At 45.3% G+C, this 24,740-nt stretch overlaps 1 protein-coding gene across 6 annotated transcripts in view; it reads right to left on the bottom strand.

Moving 5' to 3' along the window:
• The window catches only part of si:ch211-207d6.2 (sickle tail protein), a 64,043-nt gene that overhangs the window by 25,725 nt on the left and 13,578 nt on the right, over positions 1-24,740 (bottom strand). For 4 of the 6 annotated variants that reach the window (XM_031562856.2, XM_042703796.1, XM_031562857.2 and 1 more), the window contains exon 2: positions 5,173-5,456. In XM_031562856.2, the coding sequence (XP_031418716.1) occupies positions 5,173-5,456 (284 nt within the window). Of the gene's footprint in view, positions 1-3,761; positions 4,788-5,172; positions 5,457-15,611; positions 15,874-24,740 lie in introns of those variants that run through there. The other 2 variants (XM_031562858.2, XM_042703797.1) reach the window with 2 other exon arrangements.

Below are 24,740 nucleotides of genomic sequence, written 5' to 3' on the forward strand. Positions count from 1 at the left end.
GCACAGAGCCCACATGAGTCAGACGGTCTCATCAGGGGCTGCGGTGCCGCGCTGACCTGCTCTGACACACACGCGGCTGCAGCACTACCTGAGGTGAACCCCCTGGGCCGTTGTGGTCCTGTCACTCAGCACCAACCCCCTACACATCTTTATTGGGCGCTGGTCCTTATACTGCCCTCCTGTGTGTTGTTGATAGGCACAGGCACAGGACAAATAAATATGCCAGGCCAAACTAAATTTCAAAAACAAAATCACCAGGAGTCCCCCATTATGTCTGACCTTTAAGAGTGAGTGTATACTGTACAGGGAACAGCATTCTTTGATTTAGTGAACAAACATGATGTATAAACATATAAATGAATACCATGTGATGTGTTCAACATTATCTGGCCTAAAATATATAATACAAATAAAAATAAATAAATAATAAAATAAATAAAAAACATCAGCACGATAACATTTCACACTTCTTTTCGCTCTAAATGAGAAATTGAGACCCGAGGCTTGTGTTGTTTACCAAGTGCACGGTCAAGTAGACTTCAGATTATCCCAATCATTGGCAAAAAGCTCACAACATCAGTAAGAGTGCGCCTCCAAGATGTGTGCGATAGCATAAATAACGATCGCTATTCATGCATATTGTGCAATTCTGGGTCAAGTTCAGATTTGTCGAAGATGGCCTAATCTGTTGACTTTAATTCCAGCTATTTCCATTGCTGAAGTTGATGAGCCAGATTATGTTTATTCAGTGGGCCAGTGTTTTCATGCAGTTGCCATGGCCGTGTGTAGCCCAGTGCCAGGTCTTACACAACATGACAAGGGGGTGAGGAGGAAGGTCACGGCGATTATCCCAAAACTTCGAGTGAAATGGGAGCGGGGGTGAATAGCTGGTCAGAATCCGAGGCCTCCAGAGTCACACCATCCTGCAGCAGCGCACCTTGTCCTCTCCGCTGCACGTTTGCACTTCGGCGGTGCCAAACCCACCGGTTCCATGAACCTTTATTTACACAGAGAGCGAAGAATGCATCCGCTTGACCCCACACCAGGTATTCCATCCAAACAGCAGCCGGAGCCGGAGCCGCAGCCACAGCAGCTAGCTGAGAGATCAAAGCAGTTCTCTTACATTACATCAGTAAAGTGTCGTGTCAACAAGCATCTGATGTGCGACCAAACAGGTACAGCTAGTCCTCTTCCGGTGAGCACACTTTAAGCTGAGCCATGTGTGTTTGCACTAGACCCTAGTGTAGGATTGATTCCTGTGACACAAGGTGGATTCCGGATGTCAAACGCATGAATAGAAGACATTCATCACGTGTTACATTTTGAACTTTCTGTTATCGGTTTGTAGCGAAGTTTCGGCAAACAATGACTGAGCTGAACTGGATGACAGCACTCATTTATTTTTGCGGGTGGGAATTTATGAATACTTCGTCAACGTCAACGTCACACTGGCATGGGAAAAGCGGTTTTGATTGAAACAAGCCAGGGGCATTCGGTGACAGAGATGCTTGTTCTCCCCAACTTTCCAAAAAAAAGTATGTCTGACTGACGATCTGGACCTTCAACCATTAATGTGTGGCGTGTGTGTGAGCTGCCGGTGAACTGTGAGGACCACATAGCCCGATAGGAATGTCAGTGTTTTGAGTCGGGGGTTGACCACACCAGGCTTGTCTGACAACAGATCAGTGCCTCAGGCGCATATCTGAGCCTAGGCCTCAGACGCCTCACAAACCACACTAAACAGCCCACTGAGGCATGCTGGATCAACAGCAAAACACCTGAAACCTTTTGGCTGATGCTTGCTGCTGTCGTTGAGAGTAACAGAGTATATATTACAGTGATTGATAGCTTTCATTCAATGCACAGTAAATTCTGGATCACATCACCTCGTTCGTATAGTCAGGAATCAGTTAATCAAACAATGTACTTTGTACACTGGCTGTCTGGCCCCAGCTAAAAGCTTTCCACTCTTAATTTCATCAGCGCCATGAGCCATGTCAGAGCCTGACTACATTTTACATTACATTTACATTTAGTCATTTAGCAGACGCTTTTTATCCAAAGCGACTTACAATGACTACTCACGGGTTACTACACTGCACAGAAGTGTGCCCCTCACTCTACACGGTTAACACGGTCACAAAGCTCACCTCACGCTCTGAGGGTGCTAGCAGAGAGGTGGAGGTGATGACTGGGTGTGATGTTATCTGTGCACAGGCACTGCGGTTTACCTGGCATCAAATCAAAACCATTTTCACAGTCTGCCAGTAAGAATAGCCTAGTGTGCCCACACTGCGTTTGAGATCTGGGCCTGACGGGGATCAAAGCGGTTCATATGCACCGACTGCTAGTTGCACTTCAGCAAAGCATTTTAGTCTTTGGCAGGGATTTGTGTTACAATTTGGGTCACAACTGAGGGTTAAGGTGCATAAACATCAAAAAGCCTAATATCTGTATTTTCCGTATTTAAACAGGCATAAATAATACACACACACATAAACACACAGAAAGCTGTGGTACCCTACATCTGCTAACACTTCCGCAAGCATACTATCAGCTGTGGCTCCTATGAATGCTAGCCAACACTACAGGAATCAATCTAGAATGGACTCCGGGCATTCAGGAGAGTTGGGTCAACATACGGTAGCACTCACATGCTGTCACAAAGAGTGTTACAGTGTGTCTGTTAAACAGTCATCATGGGGATGGGAAAGAGGAAGACAGAGTGAGAGAAAGAAAGAAAGAGACACAGATATTAGAGAAAGAGAGAGAGAGAGAGAGAGAGAATGGGAGAGGGAGAATGAGGGAGAGAGAGGAAGTCTAGTGATAAAATAGAAAGAAGGCATCAGAGCACCACCTCTAACAGTTCACTGCATTCTCCTTTAATCACAGGCAGATGAAGAGGCAAAAGCCCTGGCCTCATCTGCGCTGGTCATATGCCAGCTCTTTGAAAGGCTTGGCAGGACAGAATAAATCATGTCTCCCAAACTCCTGACCCTTCATCCATCTAGGTGCACGGCTGGCAGACTATTAAGCCAAAAAGGAGGAGAATGCGACTAACTCCCACGGGATATGTGGGCTCCTGGTGTTGCAATATCCAAGGGGGAATGACATATTTGAGGGGGCTGCTCTCTGCGGGCAACCTTGAGAATGAAGAGTATCCAAGCCGACTAACGCTACCAGAACATTTCATTATTCAAAGCAACAGCAGCAATTGTTGCAAGTAGGTGAAATTTGATACTTTATTATCTAGATTCCAGATTCCGGTCTATTCCGCGCGTTCCGTAAACAACCATATATTAAAATGGTATGTTCTAAAACGCAAAACCAACTACAAACAGTTGATACAAATAATAACGTTGATGTCACAAGCAGTTTACAGTTCTTTCAACAAGTACACATCAGTGTATAGCCTACAACAGAAAACGCTGATATAGGCCTACAAGGCTCTCCTCTCACCCAATGCAGAATACAAAGGAGACAGACACAGACCTGTTTAGCTTACTTGGCATAACTGAATGAAATTCATGTGGGAAAAAAATGAGCAGCCCTTACGCCATCTCGGTACTGTCCATTTGGACCATATTAAATTCTTACGGAGCAACAGAGCATAAACTTGTTATCTTTACATGATTAAATGGTGTAAAACGGAGCGTCCAGAAACAAAGATAACCCAAAGTTAACAATACAACACAAAGTAATCTTGATCGAGCGTCAAATACAAACTTGTCACAACTTGAAAAGCACATGATCACACTAACCCAGTGGCGCTGCAATCATGCTCTGGAGTAATCCTGAAAGAGACGTCCACGTTTTCGCGATTTCTTAGCTAAAAAATGGATCCAATATCCAACTCGGTCGGAACTTCGAGAAAAAGTAGCATATTTTTTTCTGTCTCGAAACGGGACGTGGTAAGCACACGCGTTGGTAATAAAAAAAAAAGCATAACTCTTGATTCCGATGTGATAGTGGGTGGGTATTTGCCTGTAAACTGAGCCGTCTCACCAATGACACCACTCCCCTCCATGGTAACTAACCACACCCACACATGCGGTGTTACCTGAGTCTTTCACTGTCCGTTTTGTTAGACTGAGTCATGGAGCAGTTCAACTTTTATCAGTTTTTACCATTAGACTGCTTACGGCGCTGTAGGCTTTCATTGCCATTTGTCATCAAACTAAGAGGAACTTTAACCATTAGACTTCATTTCCAAACGTACATTGAGTATATTCAGACTAAAATAATATATATTTTTCAACTCCATGACAATAAGTCTCAACCGAGTCTCTAGATTAAGCTGGAGCTATAGTATAGAAGTGAAAATGTCCAGGACGCTTAAAGCGCATCTTGAATATCGGGAGGTTTTCAGACGATATTTTAGAACAGTAGATATGAAATACCCTTTTTCTTCGGAAAAAGACAATAGGTCTCTGAAGTATGTCATTGATACCATCTAGTGGTGATTTCGGTTCCAAGGCATTTAATATGTTACTGTATATTAATGTGGGTGTTATTAGCTTGTAATGTATACACCATACACAAGAAAAATGCCAAACAAAGACTCACAATAGTGGAGGAAAATTATTCAGAATATGACCTAAAACAAAACTTGGTCTGACATTCAGATAACACATTGACTTATTTGCCAGAGATAATGGCTTTGCTTTTATATGCAACAAGTTTGACACAGTCCATGCAGTGCACAGAGGTCTGACCCACATGTAGAAAATATGTGGTTGATAATTGTACTGAAAGTTTCCAGTGGTAGTGGAGGTACTTATAACCATTCCCACAGTACTCGCACAGCATGTATCCAGAAAATGAAGAATATCAACTGGAAACTCAGGAGGTGTAATTTACATGCATTATTAGACAAGGATACAGTATATCAGTGACTCAAATGAAACCACAAGCTTAGTGAAAGGGGAATTATAGTTGTCGACTCATTGAATGTCAAAAATAACTACCTTCTGGTAATATTTAGCAGTGCAGGAATTTTTTCAAAGGTTCAAAGGTCTTCAGCATCACTCTGTATTATTCTAACTGAGCAAACAGATATGTGCAAGGTGAGCGTTTGCATGTGCTGCCCATCACTGATCCATGATCTATACGACACAACAGTGACACTGCCTACTGACTAGGAGAACAGGAGTGGCTCCTGGCTGTCCTTACCTGGTCCCTGACTCTCTCCTGATGGCCCATGATGGTGGAGGCGTGGTGCGGGTACTTCTGCTTCAGGTGCTCCAGGAAGGCCTCTCGCTTGCGGTCCACGTTGTGCGGCTGCATTGCCAGTACGTCCCCGGCGCTGCGAGGACCCCCTACTGTGTAGCGTCTGGGGAGAGTGCGCGGAGACCAGGGGTCCGAGTGGTCACTGTCGTCTGCACTGCTGCTGTGGTGTTGGCCGAGGGCCTCATTCTCTGCCGCAGCCAGCCTCTGGTTGCTGCTGTGGCCGAGCTCTGAGGGGTGATAATAAAAAGAAGGGGAAAAAGAAATTTTTATTTGAGGCGAGGGGAGCAGCTGCACCGGTAGTAATGTGTCCGAATAACCTGTTTGCGTCCATGTTTCATTCCCTCTCCCTCCCATAATAATGGCTCCTTATCCAGCTATGAACAGTACAAAACACCAATGACGCCTCAGGAGGAGGTGGCTGCACATATGGTCCAATGGCTACACCTCATTAGAAGGACAGACAATTAATCCAGTAGCCGGAATGACTATCAAAGGAGCAGAGTGACATTAGCCAGGCAAGAGCAATTACGGTGATGTGTGGCCGGCAACAAACAAGGCATTTGTCACCCCGTAAACAGCCTGCATCCCGGACAGGAGCCGGCGTGCGAGCGCTCCGTCCGATGGCTCATTACTCGCCTGTAGGAGGCCGCCACTGGCCCTGTGAGAGCCGGTCCGCTGCCGTGTAACTGCATTTGAGGTCAGTGCCACTGCGCTCTCTGTTGATTGAGAATGTGATGATTGCAAACCAGTGAAAAAAAGGCGTGTGGATGTTATTTCACAGGCTGTTTGGTACTCATCTGTTTCTATCCAAATCTGTCTCTCCACCAAAGACCAAGCAATACATTTAGAAAAGGTATGGTAGTGTGGTTCTGCGTTTGATAACGTGTGTGAGTAGACCTATATTTAGCCATGAGAGGCAGTTGCCTGAAGGCTGTCATAGTGTAAACAGCTACTGTATGGTATTAAGTAGTGTAAATCATTCACACGATGCAAGTTGCAACATATATACACAGATCTCTGAATTGGTAGTGTAAGATGGCATGCCGATTGCCTGATTGCAGGCTGTAGCCTGGGAGAATGCAGGTTTGTTTTGGTATCCATACTAAACTAACTTGACACATGGTCTGACGTCGAATACAACTGCCGCCCATAAATGTGGTCTGGCAGAGCCAGGCATGTAAAGACTCCACATGCCAACTCAAGAAATTCACTGCTAAAATAGGCCTCCCTAAATCTCTATCAGACACCACATGACTGACTGGTGTGCAGGTTCTGCCTGCCGCTAAACCGCTATATTGGCTTCATAAAGAGCATTATCGTGCAGAGCTCCCCGACCAATGATAGCTTCTGACTTCAAAGCATCATAGGTCTAATGAGAGAGCAGCTGTAATCCGCTTTATTCATTATCTCACAGAGATGATGTGGGAAGGAGACGGAGAGTCTAAGATGCCATCTATGGTGCATATCTATGGTACGTCCTTCAGTATGTGGGAGACATTTTTGTCAGTGTTCTGGGGGGATGTGAACAACCAAGACAAAATGAATTGTTTAATCATACATGGCATCACCTTTCTTAATCCACCCAGGTTTCATATTGTGGCTACGGTTAAGCCCGTAACTATGCACTGTGGTGCAAACACGCTACCAACAGCACTGCAGTAACGTCCAAAGAGCTATTTGAATTCCCACACACAGCTTATAGTAAAAACCCTTTTGGTTTGGGGATTCTATTCTCCCCTGATTTCTGTCCGCCACAGTGGAAAAGATGCAGGAGAGTTAATGGGAATGGGTGTGTTCCCGGATCTCAAAGCAGCGCTTGTCATTTTGCCTGAAATCACCCTGCTGGGATCTGCCTCAAGACCTGCAACCCTCTTCTCTAATATTTCATGGCTTGTGTTCAACGGCAAACAGACGTTCAGTAGGCTAGTGGGACAACAGCAGGTCTCTCACCTTTGGCTGAGGTGACATAGCTTACACTCTCTCCTCCAAACTAAGCCAAGGGGAATTGTAGCGCAGAAAAGTCTGCAGTGACCTTTGTTTTGAACTGGAAATGCAGTAAACTAGTGGTCTAAAAGAGTGCTCTGAGTGAATGAAAGTCTTTGTAATAATCTTGTAATGATAATGTGTAATAGTCTTGATTTAATGTTTTAAATCAATGCTTGCATGGCTAAAACTATAGGTTGTAGATAACTGATAAAGGTCAGCAAGTGGACGCTAGAGTCATCTCACAAAAAATGCCTTGTGTTGCCGTCACGTTAACACAATATTTATTCGGTGGCCTGGTCTGTCTGCTCAGTCAGAGGTGCTATATGGCAGAAAAAACATTGGCACATAGACCTATTCCCAAACAGTAAAATGAACAGAGCAGAGTTATACTGTTACATGAATAATAAATGACTTGTTTTGTTCGCCATTCCAGGAGAGTTTGACAGCCTGCCACTTGAGACTGCAGTAAAATATCAGAGTGTTCAGTTATGGCTCTCTGATTGGCTGCAAATGTATAGGAGTCAATTAAAGCCTCCGTTCAGCACATATTACATTTAGATAGCTTTTAAGAGAGCCACAAGGATGAGCAACAAGGATATGAGCAACGCAGCTTTTAATTAGCAACTTGTCTTTTCTTATAGTCTTCTTCTGGGATCAGGAGTGTTGACATCACGTAGAAAACATTCAAAATATTCCCCCTGATGTGATGTCGAACCCTCAGGAGGTCACTGCGTCCTCCCCCCTGTCACCAGCTATTGACACCCACCCACTGATGGAGCTCCCCTTTGAGCAGCTGTCCCACTGTGAAGGTAGAAGGTGTATGTGAGAGCTTTCCTGGAAAAACCATTTCCCCCTTCACCAGCTTCAATCGACAGAGTGCTGATCCTTATCTCTTCCCTCCCACAGTAAGAGGAACGGAGAAAACTCCATTGTTTGTGCGCTTATTTTTCAGAGAGGAAGGTCAAATTACGGACACTTGAGGATATCCTTCGGTTGTACAGGCTGACGTAATTCATTCCTCCCGTTGGTTTTAGCGTATTTGTGTGTGTGTGTGTGTGTGTATGTGTGTGTGTGTGTGTGGGGGGGGGGTGTTTGTCTGTGCGCATTTGTTTGACAACCATTGTCTGTATAATTCACGCCGGAGCACAGTAGGAGTCATGTAGAATCATTTAAACTGCAGCATGGTGTGATGCATGATGAACAGAATCTAAATGAGGGGCTCATGCAGTCTTATGCATCCATCTTGTAATCCTGTATGTATGCTGTGTGGATGTATATATTGGGTCTGATCAAGTCAGATGTAATGACACTGTTGAGTTCTCCTAATGATGAATCCATTCGTGCCATTAACACTAAATGGAAAGAAGCAGGATTGTGGAAAAATGGGACAGGATGATTGCGCAACCTTTCCATCATTAGGTTCATTAGGTTCTCTTATCTCTTTTTTTTTACCAGCACTCGTTGTGAGAAGTCTACACACACACACACACACACACACACACACACACACACACACACACACACACACACACACACACACACACACCCACACCCCCCCCCCCACACACACACACAAATACAAACAACACAATTAGCCTAATACCTGTTTGTTGCTTGCTTGCTTGCTTGTCATTAAGTTGTCATGGGATGGGCACCGTGGGTATAGGGCCAGACAAGGGGCCTCATTATCTAGCTCTCTATGACAGAGATGCTTAGAGAATGCCTGGCAGGGGCTCCAGTGTTTTAACATAGCACAGGGAGAAAGTAATCCTTCTGTGGTAGAGGTGATTAACTCCAGGAACATGATGAGGCACCAGCTAAAGTGCAGTGTAGGAGGAAACTCACCACAGAAGAAAAACGAGGAAAAGAACAGCGGAACAACACCAGAAGTAATTAATGCAAGAGTAGCTTACCAATTAAAGATGGATGGTGAATGAAGAAATTAAAACTAGAGAGATTTTCACTCAATGCATTAATGCGGTCAAAGAGGCCCATATTTCAGTGGGATACAGCTTTTGTTTGCCGGATTTTAATTCTCTAATTACCACACCCATGTAGGACACTAGCCAACAAAGCTCTAAATCTATGACTGAAAAAAAACCTGTCCATCTCAAACTACTGTGCTGCTAAACTGAGACAATTTAAATAAAACCCAGCCAAGGCAGTTAGCTCTGCAAGCTGGCCTGTGTGTGTGTGTGTGTGTGTGTGTGTGTGTGTGTGTGTGTGTGTGTGTGTGTGTGTGTGTGTGTGTGTGTGTGTGTGTGCGCGTGTGTGTGCCTGTGTGTGTTTGACAGGAGATGTGAGCATGCCACTGTAATTATGGCAACTCTAGAGCACAAACAGATTTTGAACAGTTTGATGGTTTACCTGCATGGGCAGGTACCTGCCTCACTGTCCTGATCTCTCCCTCACACAGCTGTATTTCTCTATGATTCTGTAGTCGACGAGTAGACACTGGATCTGATCAGATAACATCTGAAATACTTAAGCTGGAAAAGTCACAATTCTCAAGCTGAGAACCTGTTTGTCCTCCTGTAGCAGCAGCCTGTTTACACTCTCAGAGCCAGGAAGACAGACGGAGACAGGAGGACAGGGTAGCTTTCAGTACCAAAGTTCTTAAAACTTTGTTCTGTCTTTTTATATAATGTAGTAGTTGCGCCATGACTCAGCAGTTTTTGATACAATGTGATGCTGAGTCAGATGAAAACACCATGTCCTTATTACTATTAAAACTACTAGTTACAACTCATTACTAGTTTTAGATAAGGTCAGCTCTTTCACGGTCTCCAGCTGAATGTAACTTTTTAAATGATTTCCAGAGCTTTTGATTGCCGTTTGTCACTAGTTGCTCTGATTCGTGTGGGAAGTTTTTGGCATTATTAAAAAAAATAAAAAGATTCAGCACCCTCTTGTTTGACTCTTTCAGGAAAAGGACTTTTTAAAATTGCCTGTATTCAAATCTGTGCTCATTGGAAAATCTGCATGGACCATGGGTGCCTGTACCAGCTGTGATAAGCAGCTTAGCATACTTACCTTCGTACTGGATAATAAGAAAATAATTAGTTTTATCAGTGCAATGTTCTCCTGTTTGCTTGCTCGTGTACTTAGATTTGCAGTTTTACTTGTCACAGTCTAAAACTGTGTGTGACAGAACAGATGCTACTGAGTACATACTACATCTAAACTTACCATACTGCATCTATAGCAAACCACTGTCCCCTCTACATACTCTACAAGAATGTTTGCATGTGTCATGTATAATCTCACTTGACAGTGCGAGAAGATCAGACAAATGTGTGCATTTCCTCCATGCTTGTTGTGGATTAAGCTTAACCAAGCCTGTCATTACAATCTATAAGATCCAGTGATTTTCAAACTCTATTGCAATCAGCTTCAGTCATCATGGCCACATTCTATAGTGCTGATGGCGCTGGGACGTCTTGGGTAATCGGTTGGGAATGTAGTAACCACTCCCTATTGGACTGCAGTGTGTCTCCAACTGGATCAGGACCATCTCACACACAGTAAAGCCGGTGTGGTTAGATGGTAAGTGGGGCTCTTGGCTCGGTCCACATGTCATGTGTACACTTCCTCTGAGGAAGACATTCTTGCCATTGCTTAACAGCACTTAAAAGTCTCCATATAATAAGTTGTGTGTTCAGTTGCCCAAATGTGTCTTTTTTCCCTCAGACAACCTCCAAGTCTAATGTTGAGTATGTTTAATTTATGACATTTGGAACTAGCCTTTCTGTGTTATGGTCCCTTTTGGAAATGATTTGAGAACGAAGTAAAGAGCTGCAGTGGACTTAGAAGAAGAGTGTCTGAACGGCGTATTTCACATATTTCACAGAAACTCACTTCATATTAGTTTCCATCGCTACATAGAAGAACAATGCATTGTGACATAGCTTTGCCCTGATGGGTCTCTTGAAAAGAACTCTTAAAGAGTAAAATCATAGATACAAAAAAGTTTTCTTTACGTAGTGTTTTCTGAATGCTTATAAACGTAGGCAAGGGATAATCGGAGTAAACGACACGTAACCTTTCCAAGGTGTCCATAATGCGACTGGTTCAAACTCTATTGCTTATGTTTTTGGCATATTCAGCTCTTCCTGCCATTATATGACTCCAGACCAAGGAATGTTCCATGAACTGTGAGCTCTCAGTTCAGTACCGGCGAGCCCACGGTGTCCAACAGGATATACATCCCCGCTCAGATTCTCATGTGGACCAAAACATTTCCACTCTGTGTGTTCTTTGCTACGTGTCCAAAATCGGCCATAAATGTTCATATTTTGCAAAATGAAATCCACTACTCTCAACACCGCTCTGCCCAGAGCTCTCCTTGGGTTAACACGAAAAAACACTGAGCACGGCCTTGACTTTACTTTTGCTGCCTGGAACTGTGTGTTGTTCTTCATGAGGGTTTGTGTAACTACTGAAGAGGGAGAGGTTTTTTAGCACACAACGTTGCCGAAAGACGAGGGAGCTGTTTGTTATTCCGCGGGGTCGGTTTACTCCTTCGTCTGCTGACGAGGACGGCCTGGTCACTAGACTATACGATTTTAAAGTCCTCACCTGTTTACTGTTTCATGGAGAGGGCTTCAGGAACTATGCTTTTTCAAGACCGGACTGAGATTAACATGGGAGACCTCACACTGATTGCACCACAATGCACCTTGAACATCTGGCAAGCTCGTCTCGGGCAGTGAAGTATTCAGACTCAGTGAAGTTTTCAGATAGGAAAATGTATCAGATAGGAATAAAACGTCTCAAAGGCCTGACAGCTGTGATAAAGGAGCTGAGTCTGTCTCTATAACCCCGGTGCTGTAGCAACAACCAATGCAGTCAGCATTAGGCCTTTCCATTACACATATCCGTGGGGGAATTCGGTCCGAGTGTCAGTCCAAATGAAGCCGAGACAACTGTAAGTAAACTTGACTAATTATTTTAAAAAAGCTGCTTTCAAATATGTCAGAAGTCTACAGAATCAGCCTTCTCAGGGTGGTACATTCCGATCAGTGTCGAGCACAGTTCGTAAATCTGAAAGTGTACGATAAATGTTTACAGTGGGCATGCGCTGGGCACTCTTTTGTTTGGTTCTAATGCCCTGCAGGCTTAGTACACAGACCGGCCCATTTGGCACACATGTAAAGCATTGACACTTACAGTACACTCTCATGTGTCATCCAGATGGACACAGAACATATGCACACACAGAAACTCGTCCAGCAGGCACCCTCTCTCCACAACGTTTCATTCCATTCATTAACTCTTGTTTATTTCACACACTCAACTAATATTATCAAATCAATTCGTAATGGTGTGGCAAATGTTTATGAATTGTACATACACGCGAACATCCACAGCGAAATAGTGGATACCGATAATAAGGCCAGCTACCTCACTGACGTGTTATGGCGAACTGAGATTACCCAGGATGCAGTGAGGTATTCTTAACTCACCGCAGGAGGGTTTGGGCCACTAACCTCATCAGCCTCACAGCTCCGCAAGCAGTGAAGTGGACTGGAAGACAAGTGACTCAGATGCAGCTCCCACTGCCCCATCCATATTCATGGGATTTAAGTCACATAATACTCCTATAGATCTCGAACTGCGCCTTAATTAAGCAGTCTGCCATGTGTTGAGGGGGAAAGCCGGTCCTCAAGAGAGACACAATCGTGTAAAACAGGAATAAATGGCATAGCATTGCAGGGGAAAAAACATGGCCAAGAGAAGATCTTGCGGAGGGTGGTAGAAGGTCCTGCAAGCTCGTCAGTTACACACTTATTCTGTTTGTGCTAACAGAACATGACATCAGACTCAGCTGCCTGTCCGTTTGGAGACAGAGCTTCTCGTCCAAACGCAGGACAAAGCCGAGGCTTACTTGACGGCCATGACTCAGACAAAGATGTTCTACTTTAAAAATGTCAGTGCAAGGACAGCTGGGTGATTAAGACTCAGAAAAAGCAGCATAGTCATCTGGGCATTTATGTGTGTGTACTCAGCCAGTGTGAAGATACATTTTATGATGTTGCCAAAACAAATTAAATTTCCGATCTTTAATCCTAATCCATGTTCATTCTAGGATTTACATTCTGTGTGATGTACCTTGGTTACCTTGGAGATGAGTGCTTACACTATGATCACTAAGCTTCCGTAGAGTGCCTGTGCAACTCTCATAAGCAGCTGATTTGCCCTACAGTAAAACCATATAGCCTTAAACTCAAACAAACTTGTCTTTCTCACCAACATGCAAGTCCTCAGAAGCATCTAATTTGGCACACACTGAAGCATGAAGTGCACATGCCTTAATCTCCAACCACACACAAACCCTCATACGAGGACATGACTCCACACATGTAGGACATGTCTTACTTCCAACCCCAACCCTGTGCTCAGCCTGCCAGACAGAGGTAAGGCAAAAGCTGGCGCATTTTATTCGGCTCATGTTTCGTAAGCTTTGACCTCCAAACAAAGATATTGAAAGTGAGGCTTCAGCTAGGTGTATTCACACACATACACACACACACACACACACACACACACACACACACACACACACACACACACACACACACACACACACACACACACACACACAGACACACACAAACACACACACACACACACACATACACACAGACACACACACAAACATAAAGGCCACGTCAACACATCGTTGAATTCCCATCACTCCTCAGTCTCCTACTCTGAACCTCACACCTGTTGCCCGCCGTCTGCACTAACCCCACCAGCCGCCCGTGTGGTCCCCGTCCCGCCGCATCTAGCGGAGCTCAGTGTTGGCACGGTGCCCCCACGGCTGTGCCTGAACATAAACCTGGGTCAGCAGTGTTAGAGGAATGTGAACCAGACCGCACGCTCCCCCGGACAGCCTCGGACACAAACGGACGCGGATCAAAAGATTTGGGCTGCGTTGTCTCCATCAGCAGTTCAGCAGCTCACCAAAACAATTAAGCCTCATCGGCCAGCACTATTTTATAACATGCTTCATTTAGCCCGGGAGCCGGGCGTGCCAAAAACCTCTTGGCTGGTATGCAATACCATAGTGAAGAGCTAGGTCCAACCTGCATTGTATTATGCTGTGGCAAATACCCTGATCGAAAAAAAACACAAGCACACACAAAAAAAAGAGAGAAAAGTATGCAGTGCAAACTGTGCAGACTAATACAGCTAACTGCCAGGTACTATAACTTAGCATGAGGGCGCCGGCCAATAGAAAAAGCAAATGTGTGTGTCCAAAATTTCCACTGAGACTTTTTTAATGTTTGCAGGGCTGTATGGAAATTGTCACCGAATGATTAAGGAAACATAGTTTCAGCTCCATCACAGACATGAAAGTACTCTCGGGTCTGGAGCCACCATCTTCCAGCTATTCCATAAAATGGGACATTTGAGTTATTATTCAAAAAATTAAATAAAAACTGCAGTGAGAACCCCAGACAGCCACGGAGCAGTTTCCAAAGGCAAGGATATCTGAAGCGTGTCTGCTTTAAACACACACACACACACACACACACAGACACACACACACACACACACACACACACACACACACACACACACACACACACACACACACACACACACACACACACACACACACACACACACACACACACATTAACATTAACATTTGAGAGTAGTGGTGAGAAATCAAAGTGAGCTTGGGAGACCTGTGTGTTCATCCCTCACTATCCCCCTCTGGACCTCACTTATCATTCCAGACGAGCCCTTCGTTTAATTAAGTCCTGAGATCGATACGGCCCCTTCAGTTTTCCTGCCAGTCCCCTTAAGTGTATTTATGTGTGTCCGGCCAACAGGGAGCCTCTTACTACTGCAAACCGGTTCACTCCAGAGAGCCGTCCACGCTGGGTGGTGCCCTGGCCTGGGCCAACGGATGACAATACCGTAGGTGGGAGAGAGGAGAGGAGAAAGTCCCCAACGTTTCTTGGTTTCAGGCGCATCACAGAATATGTTTAACAGATCAAATTGTGCTAGAGGAAATAATGAGTTCAACATCACATTGACATACCTTGGAAAAATAAATATATATTTTGAGGATCTGACACACATAACACTGTAGGCTGACTAATATGTTAAGCATATGAAATTGCACACACACAAAATCAAGCTACTGAACAAGTCAAAATTCAGTTTATACAAGTAGCTCTACTGATAGCTTTTTCTTTTTAGCCACTTCCTGCTAAACCTGAGCTCTGAGTCTACAGCAGATAATGTACGATATCACTACACTGGTTCAACATACAAACTACTCCTCAAGAAAGATATCAACTCTGTTTTTATCGAGTAAGTCACAATCTGATATGCCCGGAGCTGTTTGGAGTTTCTCTGTATTGTTGGAGTGCACTCACCCTCTTGAGAAAAGTCTCCGGTCTCTGAGAAAGTCTCCAGTTCTGTTGAGTGTTATCCTGCTGCAACAGTGAGTGAGTGAGCGTGTGTGAGTGTGAGTGTGTGGGTGTGTGGGTGGGTGTGTGTGTGTGTGTGTGTGTGTGTCTCCCTCCCCGGCTCAATCTCGTCCGGTCCACTCTTTGGCTGTGCTGTGTTGTGTAGGACTGTGCTCCAATGGCCTGCCCTTCCTCCACTGTGCCAACCCAGTTCAGCCAGCCAGCTTTTCAGTGGCCTCACTGCTGAGAGAATGTTTATGTAAGTTGTGTGTGTGTGTGTGTGTGTGTGTGTGTGTGTGTGTGTGGAGTGGGAGGTTTTCATGTATTAGAGGGAGGGTGTCTGTGTGTATTCCTGTGTGTGTGTGTGTGTGTGTGTGTAAGAGAGAGTGAGAGAAAGGAGAGAGCAAGAGTAAGAGGGAAAAAGAAGGGGGTGGGTGGGAGAGAGGGATAATGCTTGCTGAACTCTTGCTTAGGAATCACTAACCTCATTTAAGTATGTGTATGTGCATGCGTGTGTGCATGCGTGTGTCTTTATGCGTGTGTGTGCGCGTGTGTGTGCGTGTGTGTGCGTGTGTGTGTGTGTGTGTGTGTGTGTGTGTGGTGTGTGTGGTGTGTGTGTGTGTGTGTGTGTGTGTGTGTGTGTGTGTGTGTGTGTGTGTATGGGGGAGTGGAATAGTGGCAGGAAGGGAGCACATCCTATGTTTCGCTCCTCTAACAAAGGTGTGGTCTCTTCTTCCTAAGGTTCATGCAGGACAAAGGAGACTGGGCTTCTACAGATGAGTGACTTCATCCTCACATTTCAAAACACACTGGCGTCTCTCTCCTGCTCAAACACAGCCTGACCGTGACCCTTGAACAACACAACACACGGGCGGCTTCAGATTATGGGATGGTACCACACCTGCAAGGCACAAAAAAGCAAGGTTGAAAGAAGACTCGATTCCTGGACTGTTTTGAGGCTGTTTACTGCCTTCTATTGTTTCAGAACATAGGGCTACCCTGGTTAAAGCTAAACTAACCGCTTGTTTTCACAGCCACTGCAGTCTACAAAAGCACAAAACAGTCATCCTTCGGCATTTCTAGCACCTGTCTTTGTTTGCAGGAACTATTCATGGTTGCTTGGAGATCTGTGGTTGGGTGATTCACCCATTTCCTGACGTTATCCTTTCTCTCTCTCTCTCTCTGTCTTTCTCTCGCTCTCTGTCTCTGTCTCTCTCTCTCTGTCTCTGTGTCTCTCTCTCTCTCTCTCTCTCTCTCTGTCTCTCTCTCGCTCTCTCTCTCAGAGGAGCAGGCACACCCACAGATTTGCTGGCCAACATTGAGGCCTGGAGTGACTCCCCCCCCTGCTCCTCCATAGCCCTCCTCCTCCTCCTCCTCCTCCTCCTCCTCCCCTGTGTCAGGGTCACTTTTCACTGGGTGTGATCATCATTCCTCCAACTGTGGTGCTCTCTGTGAACACGTGCGCTTGTTGAAGACTATGCTGTTGAGCCTGAATGTAACAGAATGTTACATCAAAATGGGTTCATCTATTGGGTCGAGATCTATCTATCTGTGAGGGTAACTAAGACAACAAACAAATCCATCCAACAGAAAGGCATGAATATTTCATCTAAAGCCATGGATAACAATGCATAGTCGGTTGGCAGGGCGGTCGCCAATGAAAGCCAGGGCTGACATGATCGCTCCGCAGAAATGCTATGACATCACCTTGTTTCCTCAGACATGAAATTCTTGCTGTGAAAGAGCGAAAGCATTTCTCTCTCTCTCTCTCTCTCTCACTCTTTCTCTCTGATTCACTCTCTCTCTCACTCTCTCTCCGCTGACCAAAGCCCAGCCTCACAATCATAAGCCCAACCAATATGAGTTTCTGGGGGAAGGCAGCAAATAGCTAGAACAGGCTCTGCCTCTAGGTGCTGAGTGCTGATTCACAGGTGTTATCTTGGATGAGGCCATCACATCACACATCATCAAAAAATATACTTCAGTGTGACACACAGTATCTTTCATGCTATTAATAGTGTGAACTTTTCATATAATATTGTCCTTGCCTTCTGGTGACTCCACTCTCCATGCACTCTGGCTATTAAAGACATTTAGAGGATAGTCTAAAGCTTGTGTGGTAGGAAAACACAGAATGGGCAATGCTGACATTTTAAATCAAGTGGATGCTTCTAGAACTTTATCACAACCCAATAGACAGCAAGTAAAGAGGTTAAAACAGAGTCTGATTCCTGAGTAAGCAGAGAGACAAGAATACCATGATGTTGTGCACTATCTTAATGTAATTTTAGGCATACTTGTAGTAAGGCAAACTGGGTTTTTGAAAAACACATCGTCATTCCCATATACTGTTGTATATAACCTGCAGTATTGCAACTTGGTTGTTGGTCGAACGATAATTGAAGCTGCCCATAAATCCACATCATGAAGCGGTGTTGTTTCTCCTGTAGGAGCGAAATCCGGACGGATGTTGGATGTGTGTGTGTGTGTGTGTGTGAGTGTGTGTATATGTGTGTGTGTGTGTGTGTGTGTGTGTGTATGTTTACTGTAGCCTGCCCCAGAGTTCCTTGGCCGTGTTCCAGCATTTATATTTAACTATTCTGCCCTGGGCCTTGGTGGCGTACGTAAGGATCGTAAACCACGTCGTTTTCAGACAGTGAACACAGAGGTGCTGTGAGCCATAAGCCAAGGCACACCTATCTGCCCTGAGGGTTGGGGTGGTGGTGGTGGTGGTGGTGGGGGGGGACTAAGCTTTTCCATTACTTTGATATCTGCGCTTTATCTTAGATTGCACTGTGCGCATTTCCAGCTCGGAGCGGCAAGTGGACAGTCCTAAAAATACACCTTGGGAACGTGATGGGATCCTACAGGCCTGGCTGTGGCGATGATCTCAAACGGAGGGCCTGCCAAAAGGATGTGACACTTAAGGTCTCCCGTGTGACAGGCCGGGCGAGCGGAGCACAGTACAGGGAGGCACAGATGCAAGGAGGGGGTCCTCTCCTGGGTTGACAAAGCCGAGCTGATTGATCTGGTTCACTCGTGCCCCCGAGCGGGATCTCTGGTCTGCCGTGCTGTGACGCTTCACTACACAACCCTAGCGAATGAAAGCGCGAGTGACGGAGCGAGGGGACTGAGCGTGCTCACAAAAAAAAAGCTGCAGATTGCATTGCAGAGGGCTGGAAAAATTCTTTATGTTTGTGAGGGAGAGGTTTTCTTTTTCTTTTTCTTTTTTTTTTCTGGTGTCTGTCCCTTTCTGCATGTGCTTGAGTTCCTACTTGTGTCACTAATAAGGAAGGATAGCTATGAACATGGTTGAGATGGAAAGTTCTGGATTTAGTGGATGGGATGGTATTCGACATCCACTGAAGATGATGAGGGGGCACAGCATTAGAGTGAGAGAAAGCCACACCAAGCAAAAAAAGAAGACATGCTTGGCCCAACACTGCAGTGAACCACAACACATTATGCATACTTTGGTGCTGGGACAGGATCTACAATATTAATGTAACTTAATGTGTTTTTTTATGAGACAATGAATAGTGCACCTTTCAGGATAAGAGCATCAAAGTGCTGGAAGTGCTAATGACGGACACATCTGTTTATATGTTTAGACCACAAGCTCTCCGACACAGAAGAACATGTAGAACTTTTACAACTGTCATGAATTAACATAAGAAATCATTAAGGTTTACAACTGTCATGAATTAACATAAGAAATCATCAAGGTTTACAACTGTCATGAATTAATATAAGAAATCATTAAGCTAGTCATTAAGTCATTAAATCATTAAGCTAGGCCTTTGCATGTTTGAAATCCTGGTGACCTAATAAGAACAACAGACACGTTGAGGAAACACGACCGTCAGTTCGGCAGCACTTCAAAGCCCCACTGGTCCAACCGCAGCACTGGATAAACCCGAGAAAAATACTGAATAGACAAAGAAAAACGTTTGAACGCCAAGAGTGAAGACAGAGAGAGTCGAGATGAAAAAGCACAGCAAACACACATCAGCGGGGGCGACAGAAGGTCACACATGGGAGGACGGCAACATCTGACCAAGGAGGAGAGTCCGAAATCACACACGCTTCTGACAGCTGATCTGATACCGATGCCATGTTTGTTGGTGTTTGAGGCGTTTCACATCGGCAGAGCCATTCGTGACACTGAATAGAAGCTGTCATTTGTCAGATGGTATCAGGGATTCTGGTGCCTGAGAGATGCGTTATGGGCGTTCAAAAGAAAGGCTGCAACGAGGAAGAAGCCACACAACAATTACACAGCTTTACTGAAATTCGAAATACACAAACTTTAAAACCTAAGAACACACTTGAATAAAAGGCTTAGGTCAACACACACAACTCCCAGGAAATGTCTTTCTGTCTGAGCTATGAACACGACACGGCGATGCAAGCCTTTGTTTTCCTGTGCACCTTTGAGCACTTGGTTATTGACCAAATATCCATTGTTCACTCCCCCAGCACGCACACACACCAAACTCTGAATGCCATGTGCAAACAAGCTCGGACAGCTTACTAAATAAACAAATAAATAAATAAACACGACCTCAGCCAACAGTGAGGTCAGACCTTGTTGGCATCTGCCATTTGAAAAAGGTGAATTATTTCCCCTTTGCCCAAAATGAGAGTTAACCATTAACAGTGGCCGCATTCCTAACCTACTGCTGTGTGCTTGATGAAAGCGTGCCGCACGGTTCACCGACCACTGTGGAATCACACGGAAAAGGCTTCATATGGCATCCCCGACATTACCAAACGCACGCAGCAAACTCTTTTAAAACGATTGCAGAGCATTCCACGCCCGGTGACCACAATGGTCCTTTGTGTGCAATTAACATTCAGACAGTGAGGAGAAACAATAGAGTCCACTCCACTCAGGCACTCAGCGTGTAGTGTGTGCTTTATGGAACACAAGCGTTCACCAGGCACAGCCAGGGCCTGATTCAGGGCATAAATATCGAAGTGGGCTCAAGCTGGACCGCTCTCTCCCTGCCTGGCAAACGGCGTGGCAATCGCAGTCCTCTCAGCCAGGAATGTGGAATCGGTAACAGATGACTTTTGTCAGACTGCCCTGGAGTTCTCCCGACCAGCAGGCCAGCTGTCTGAGTGCTAGACAAATAAACCACACAGGGCAGACAGCAGTGATAGAGAGGGGGGGGGGGGGGGGGGGGGGGAGGCCACATAGCAAACTCCTTCCCCAGGAGCCATACTGGCACCTTAAGGCTCCCCTGACAACCACAGTCGCAGCCCCTCGAGCTATTCATTCTCTCTTTCCAGATAGTGGGATGCAGGGTAGCTCTTGGCCAGTGCACTTTTAGATTGAAGGAGATAAGAGACTGCTTTCTGTGTCACTGCCTATCTGCCTGTGACATGGATAAATCAATTGAGCCCAACCATAACCACTTGTATATGTATCCCTAGAAGAGAATGTTGCAATGCGATTTTCGCAAACTGAAGCTGACAAGCATCTATGACCCACAAAGCACAGTTGTAGTGCTCTTGAAGTTGCATCCAATATGCATTCTTATGGACACTGGCAAGTTATCCAAACACTGTCATTTGACCATAACCACATTATATGCCTCAAACATATATATATATATATACTGTGTATATATATATATATATATAAATATTATAAACGTATATACATATATGTTCCCTTTTCCATTGTAAGTTGTCAAGTACTCTTCTGCCACCCAGCTGCAGTACTATGGCATCTACATGTACTACATCTACTGACATGATTATGCCTTTCAGCTTTCACATTCACTCTGTGTCACATGGCACCAGTGACTCCACGACTGAAACATGTTTATCTTTCAAGCGTCTGAAGATATGAAGCCTGCTACTCCGTGGTGTGGACCAGCGCCCGTCCCCACCACAGTGCCCTAGTCCAGCAACTCTTCACGACTGTGAACATTATCCCTGTCTTCCCACAGCGGGCTGTGGGCTCAGTTACAGCGCCAGGGGAGAGGAGGGGGGGGGGGGGGCAGGGGAGGATTAGAGATTAGAAGCAGCTCGGGGGCCACAGCAGACCTCACCTCAGCTTCCACAGCCATGTCTAGAGCCTCAGCTGAGAGCAGAGACCACAGCAGACCTCTGGGAGTAGGGCAGAGGGGCGTGTTAGTTTAATTATGAATTTGTTTGCTTGTTTGTTTGTTTGTCTGTTTTTAAATCCTGTCAAATATGCAGGTCCTTCATGAGTCCATCAGACCTCGCCCCAAAAGATTCCTTCACACCTCCCACGGTGCAGACACTCTGGCCAGGCCGGAGCTGTGGCTGCGTAGGCAGGAAGCCGAGGTGGACATCACAGGCCATCACCTAAATCACTCCCAACGAGCAGCCGGCCTAGAAACTAACTTGAGTGAACAGCTGTTTGGGATGAGCATTGTGAGTGTGTGTATGTGTGTGAGTATGAATGGGTGTGTGTTTGTGTGTGTGTGTGTGTGTGTGTGTGTGTGTGTGTGTGTGTGTGTGTGTGTGTGCGTGCCATTGGGACTGTGCATCACTGACCCAGGAGCTTAAAAGGGGGGAGGGGCGAGAAGAGACAGAGGGTGAGAAGGAGAGGTCCGTGGGTGAGATGCTGCGGGTGGGAGGTGTGGTGCGGAGTGATAGGCTGTGTCAAATGTCTGTCTCCCCATGAAACCACACAGCTGTCAGACCGAATCACTTCCTGTGGATTAGACTGGCGTGGTGACACATGGAGATCGACATAATTACTGCATCACATGAATACTTTGCGTAGCAGAATTAGGGAGGTTATGCAACTACAGAGAGTGGACCTGCGTGTCAGAGTAGGCGGGAGAGAAAAAAGAGAATGAGAGAAAGACAAAAAGAGACTGAGAGATAATATAGTGTGTGAGTGTGTGTGTGTGTGTGTGCGTGTGTAAGTGAGACAGCAAGAAAGAGTTTGTTCATGCACAAAGGTCAGCTCCCTTCATGAGGGACATTAAAATACGGTCTATTAGAACTCTCAATTATAACATATTGGGTTCTGCAGTGGTGAAATGGCCACAACCCACTGATTCCCATTCTATGTTATCATACACATTCCTCCCGTTACACAGTTCTGTTGTTGCTGAAGTCTCTTGTGTTTGGGTTACAATTCACAAAAATCTACAACTCAGAGCAAACTGTCTATGGAACTACCAACTACAGCTGGTGGGTTAGTGCTAATATTCATGGGTACATCGTGTTTAGTGCTGGCAACTGTGTGAAAAATAATAACATAATTCATTCCCCTGATATGTAACGGCCACTGGCACTTAACACATTGCGTCTGGCATAATGCCATTAACACTTATGCCATTAACACAACATACCACTTGTGGACTGTTACTACACTTAGAAAAACAATAGAGGCGTCAATTTGTTACTGTGTACTAAATACCACTGAACCACTGAAGGATGTGTTTATTCTCTCTTTTAACTAACAAGGGTATTTACCATAAGATTACTCCTTTCATTAGTCAGCCCTTAATCATGTAATCATGTGGCTCAAACTCATGCTGCAGTAATGCAACAGAAATGGAGGAGGAAAGGATTTTGTCATTATCTGATGTAGGAGGTGATTTTGTGTGATGAGTGATGCACACAAAACAGCGCAGCAAACCTTGCTCAAATATCTTCTGACAGACACACACACAGTAGGGCTCACACAACTCAATGCCTTTCGCATATGCCTTGCATATGACATCCTCAGCTTAAATCTTCTGCTCGCATAAGCTTGGATTATAAGTAGCAATGCACACGTTTCTCGCTGTAATTACAAAATTCACACATACACACACACACACACACACACACACACACACACACACACACACACACACACACACACACACACACACACACACACACAACGCACGCACGCACGCACGCACGCACGCGCGCACGAACGCACACACACACACACACACACACAACACACTTCAATAAACCAAGCAAAGTCAACTCATATTTAAAATGACCCGTTTCTATCTTTGGCTATGAGGTAGTGACAAGTGGTAAGTCAACAGAAAAGAACAAGGCGAACCAATTCAGTGTTCCAGAAGATTTACTGAGGGGTCTAATGGAGGACATGTTCCACTGCCACGGACCAGAGCAGGGCAGTTACCTCCACTCAGCAGTTAGAGGCAGCCCAGCGAAAAATTCACTTCCTACACCCGCAATGGGGCTGTCCTCTAATTATGATAAATATCATTTGCTTTCAAGATTTTCTTTTCACTCCAACAGCAGCGGAGTGATGCAGTTGAAATGGACATTTTGCTTCCTTACGGCAACGCACAATTAGCACTGCAGCAGTAGGCTACCGTATGCACGACCATGAGCAACACTTCCAATTACCTTTGGAGATGGTTATCTGAAATACCGACGGACTGAATCGGAGGGAACAGATGAAACATTCTCCAGCAATCTGGCTGGTGAGACACCCTGGGCAGTGGCACATCTCGCCCTGCTCTGAGAGTATTTAATCTGTAATCAGGAGGAAGATATTATGGCGGGGATAAATGGAAGCATATGCTTAAACTGCAGGGGTGAGAAAGAAAGCACCGCGCGAGTTCAAGCAACTGCCCAGTTGCCGGCTGTGTCCTCTGCCAAGCCCTGCAATCTGCTCCCAGCAGCTGAGATTAGCAATGAAAAACGGTATCATTAAATGCGTCATTCACAGATCACTGGGCATGCTGAAGGCAAACAAGACCGAGGCGGAGAGCAGGTACTCGCGAAGCGGAGGGCCCCCCACAGATACTCAGCTCAGGCGCCACACTAATGCTAGCATTTAACTGCTCATTTCCAAACTCAAGTACATTGTGACCTATATATGTACCCAGGATCCAGGTAGGCGCTCTGCTGGGTTATTCTACTCTGTCAATGTGCCCCCTAATGAAGTCTTTCAGGTCCAGGTGACTGATTACTTAGGTCCAGGTGGCTGATTACTTTCTTTACTATGGCTTTGTGTAGTTGAGAGAGGTTGCTCAAATGGCATTTTCCCCTACACAGCCTTTACTAACTTCTCTTTTAAAGTCTCTTTTGAACCAGAAGGGCACATGTTCTAGTAAAAAACACTGCATGCTG

This window comes from Clupea harengus, chromosome 25, assembly GCF_900700415.2.
Source record: "Clupea harengus chromosome 25, Ch_v2.0.2, whole genome shotgun sequence".
NCBI classification, from domain to species: Eukaryota; Metazoa; Chordata; class Actinopteri; order Clupeiformes; family Clupeidae; genus Clupea; species Clupea harengus.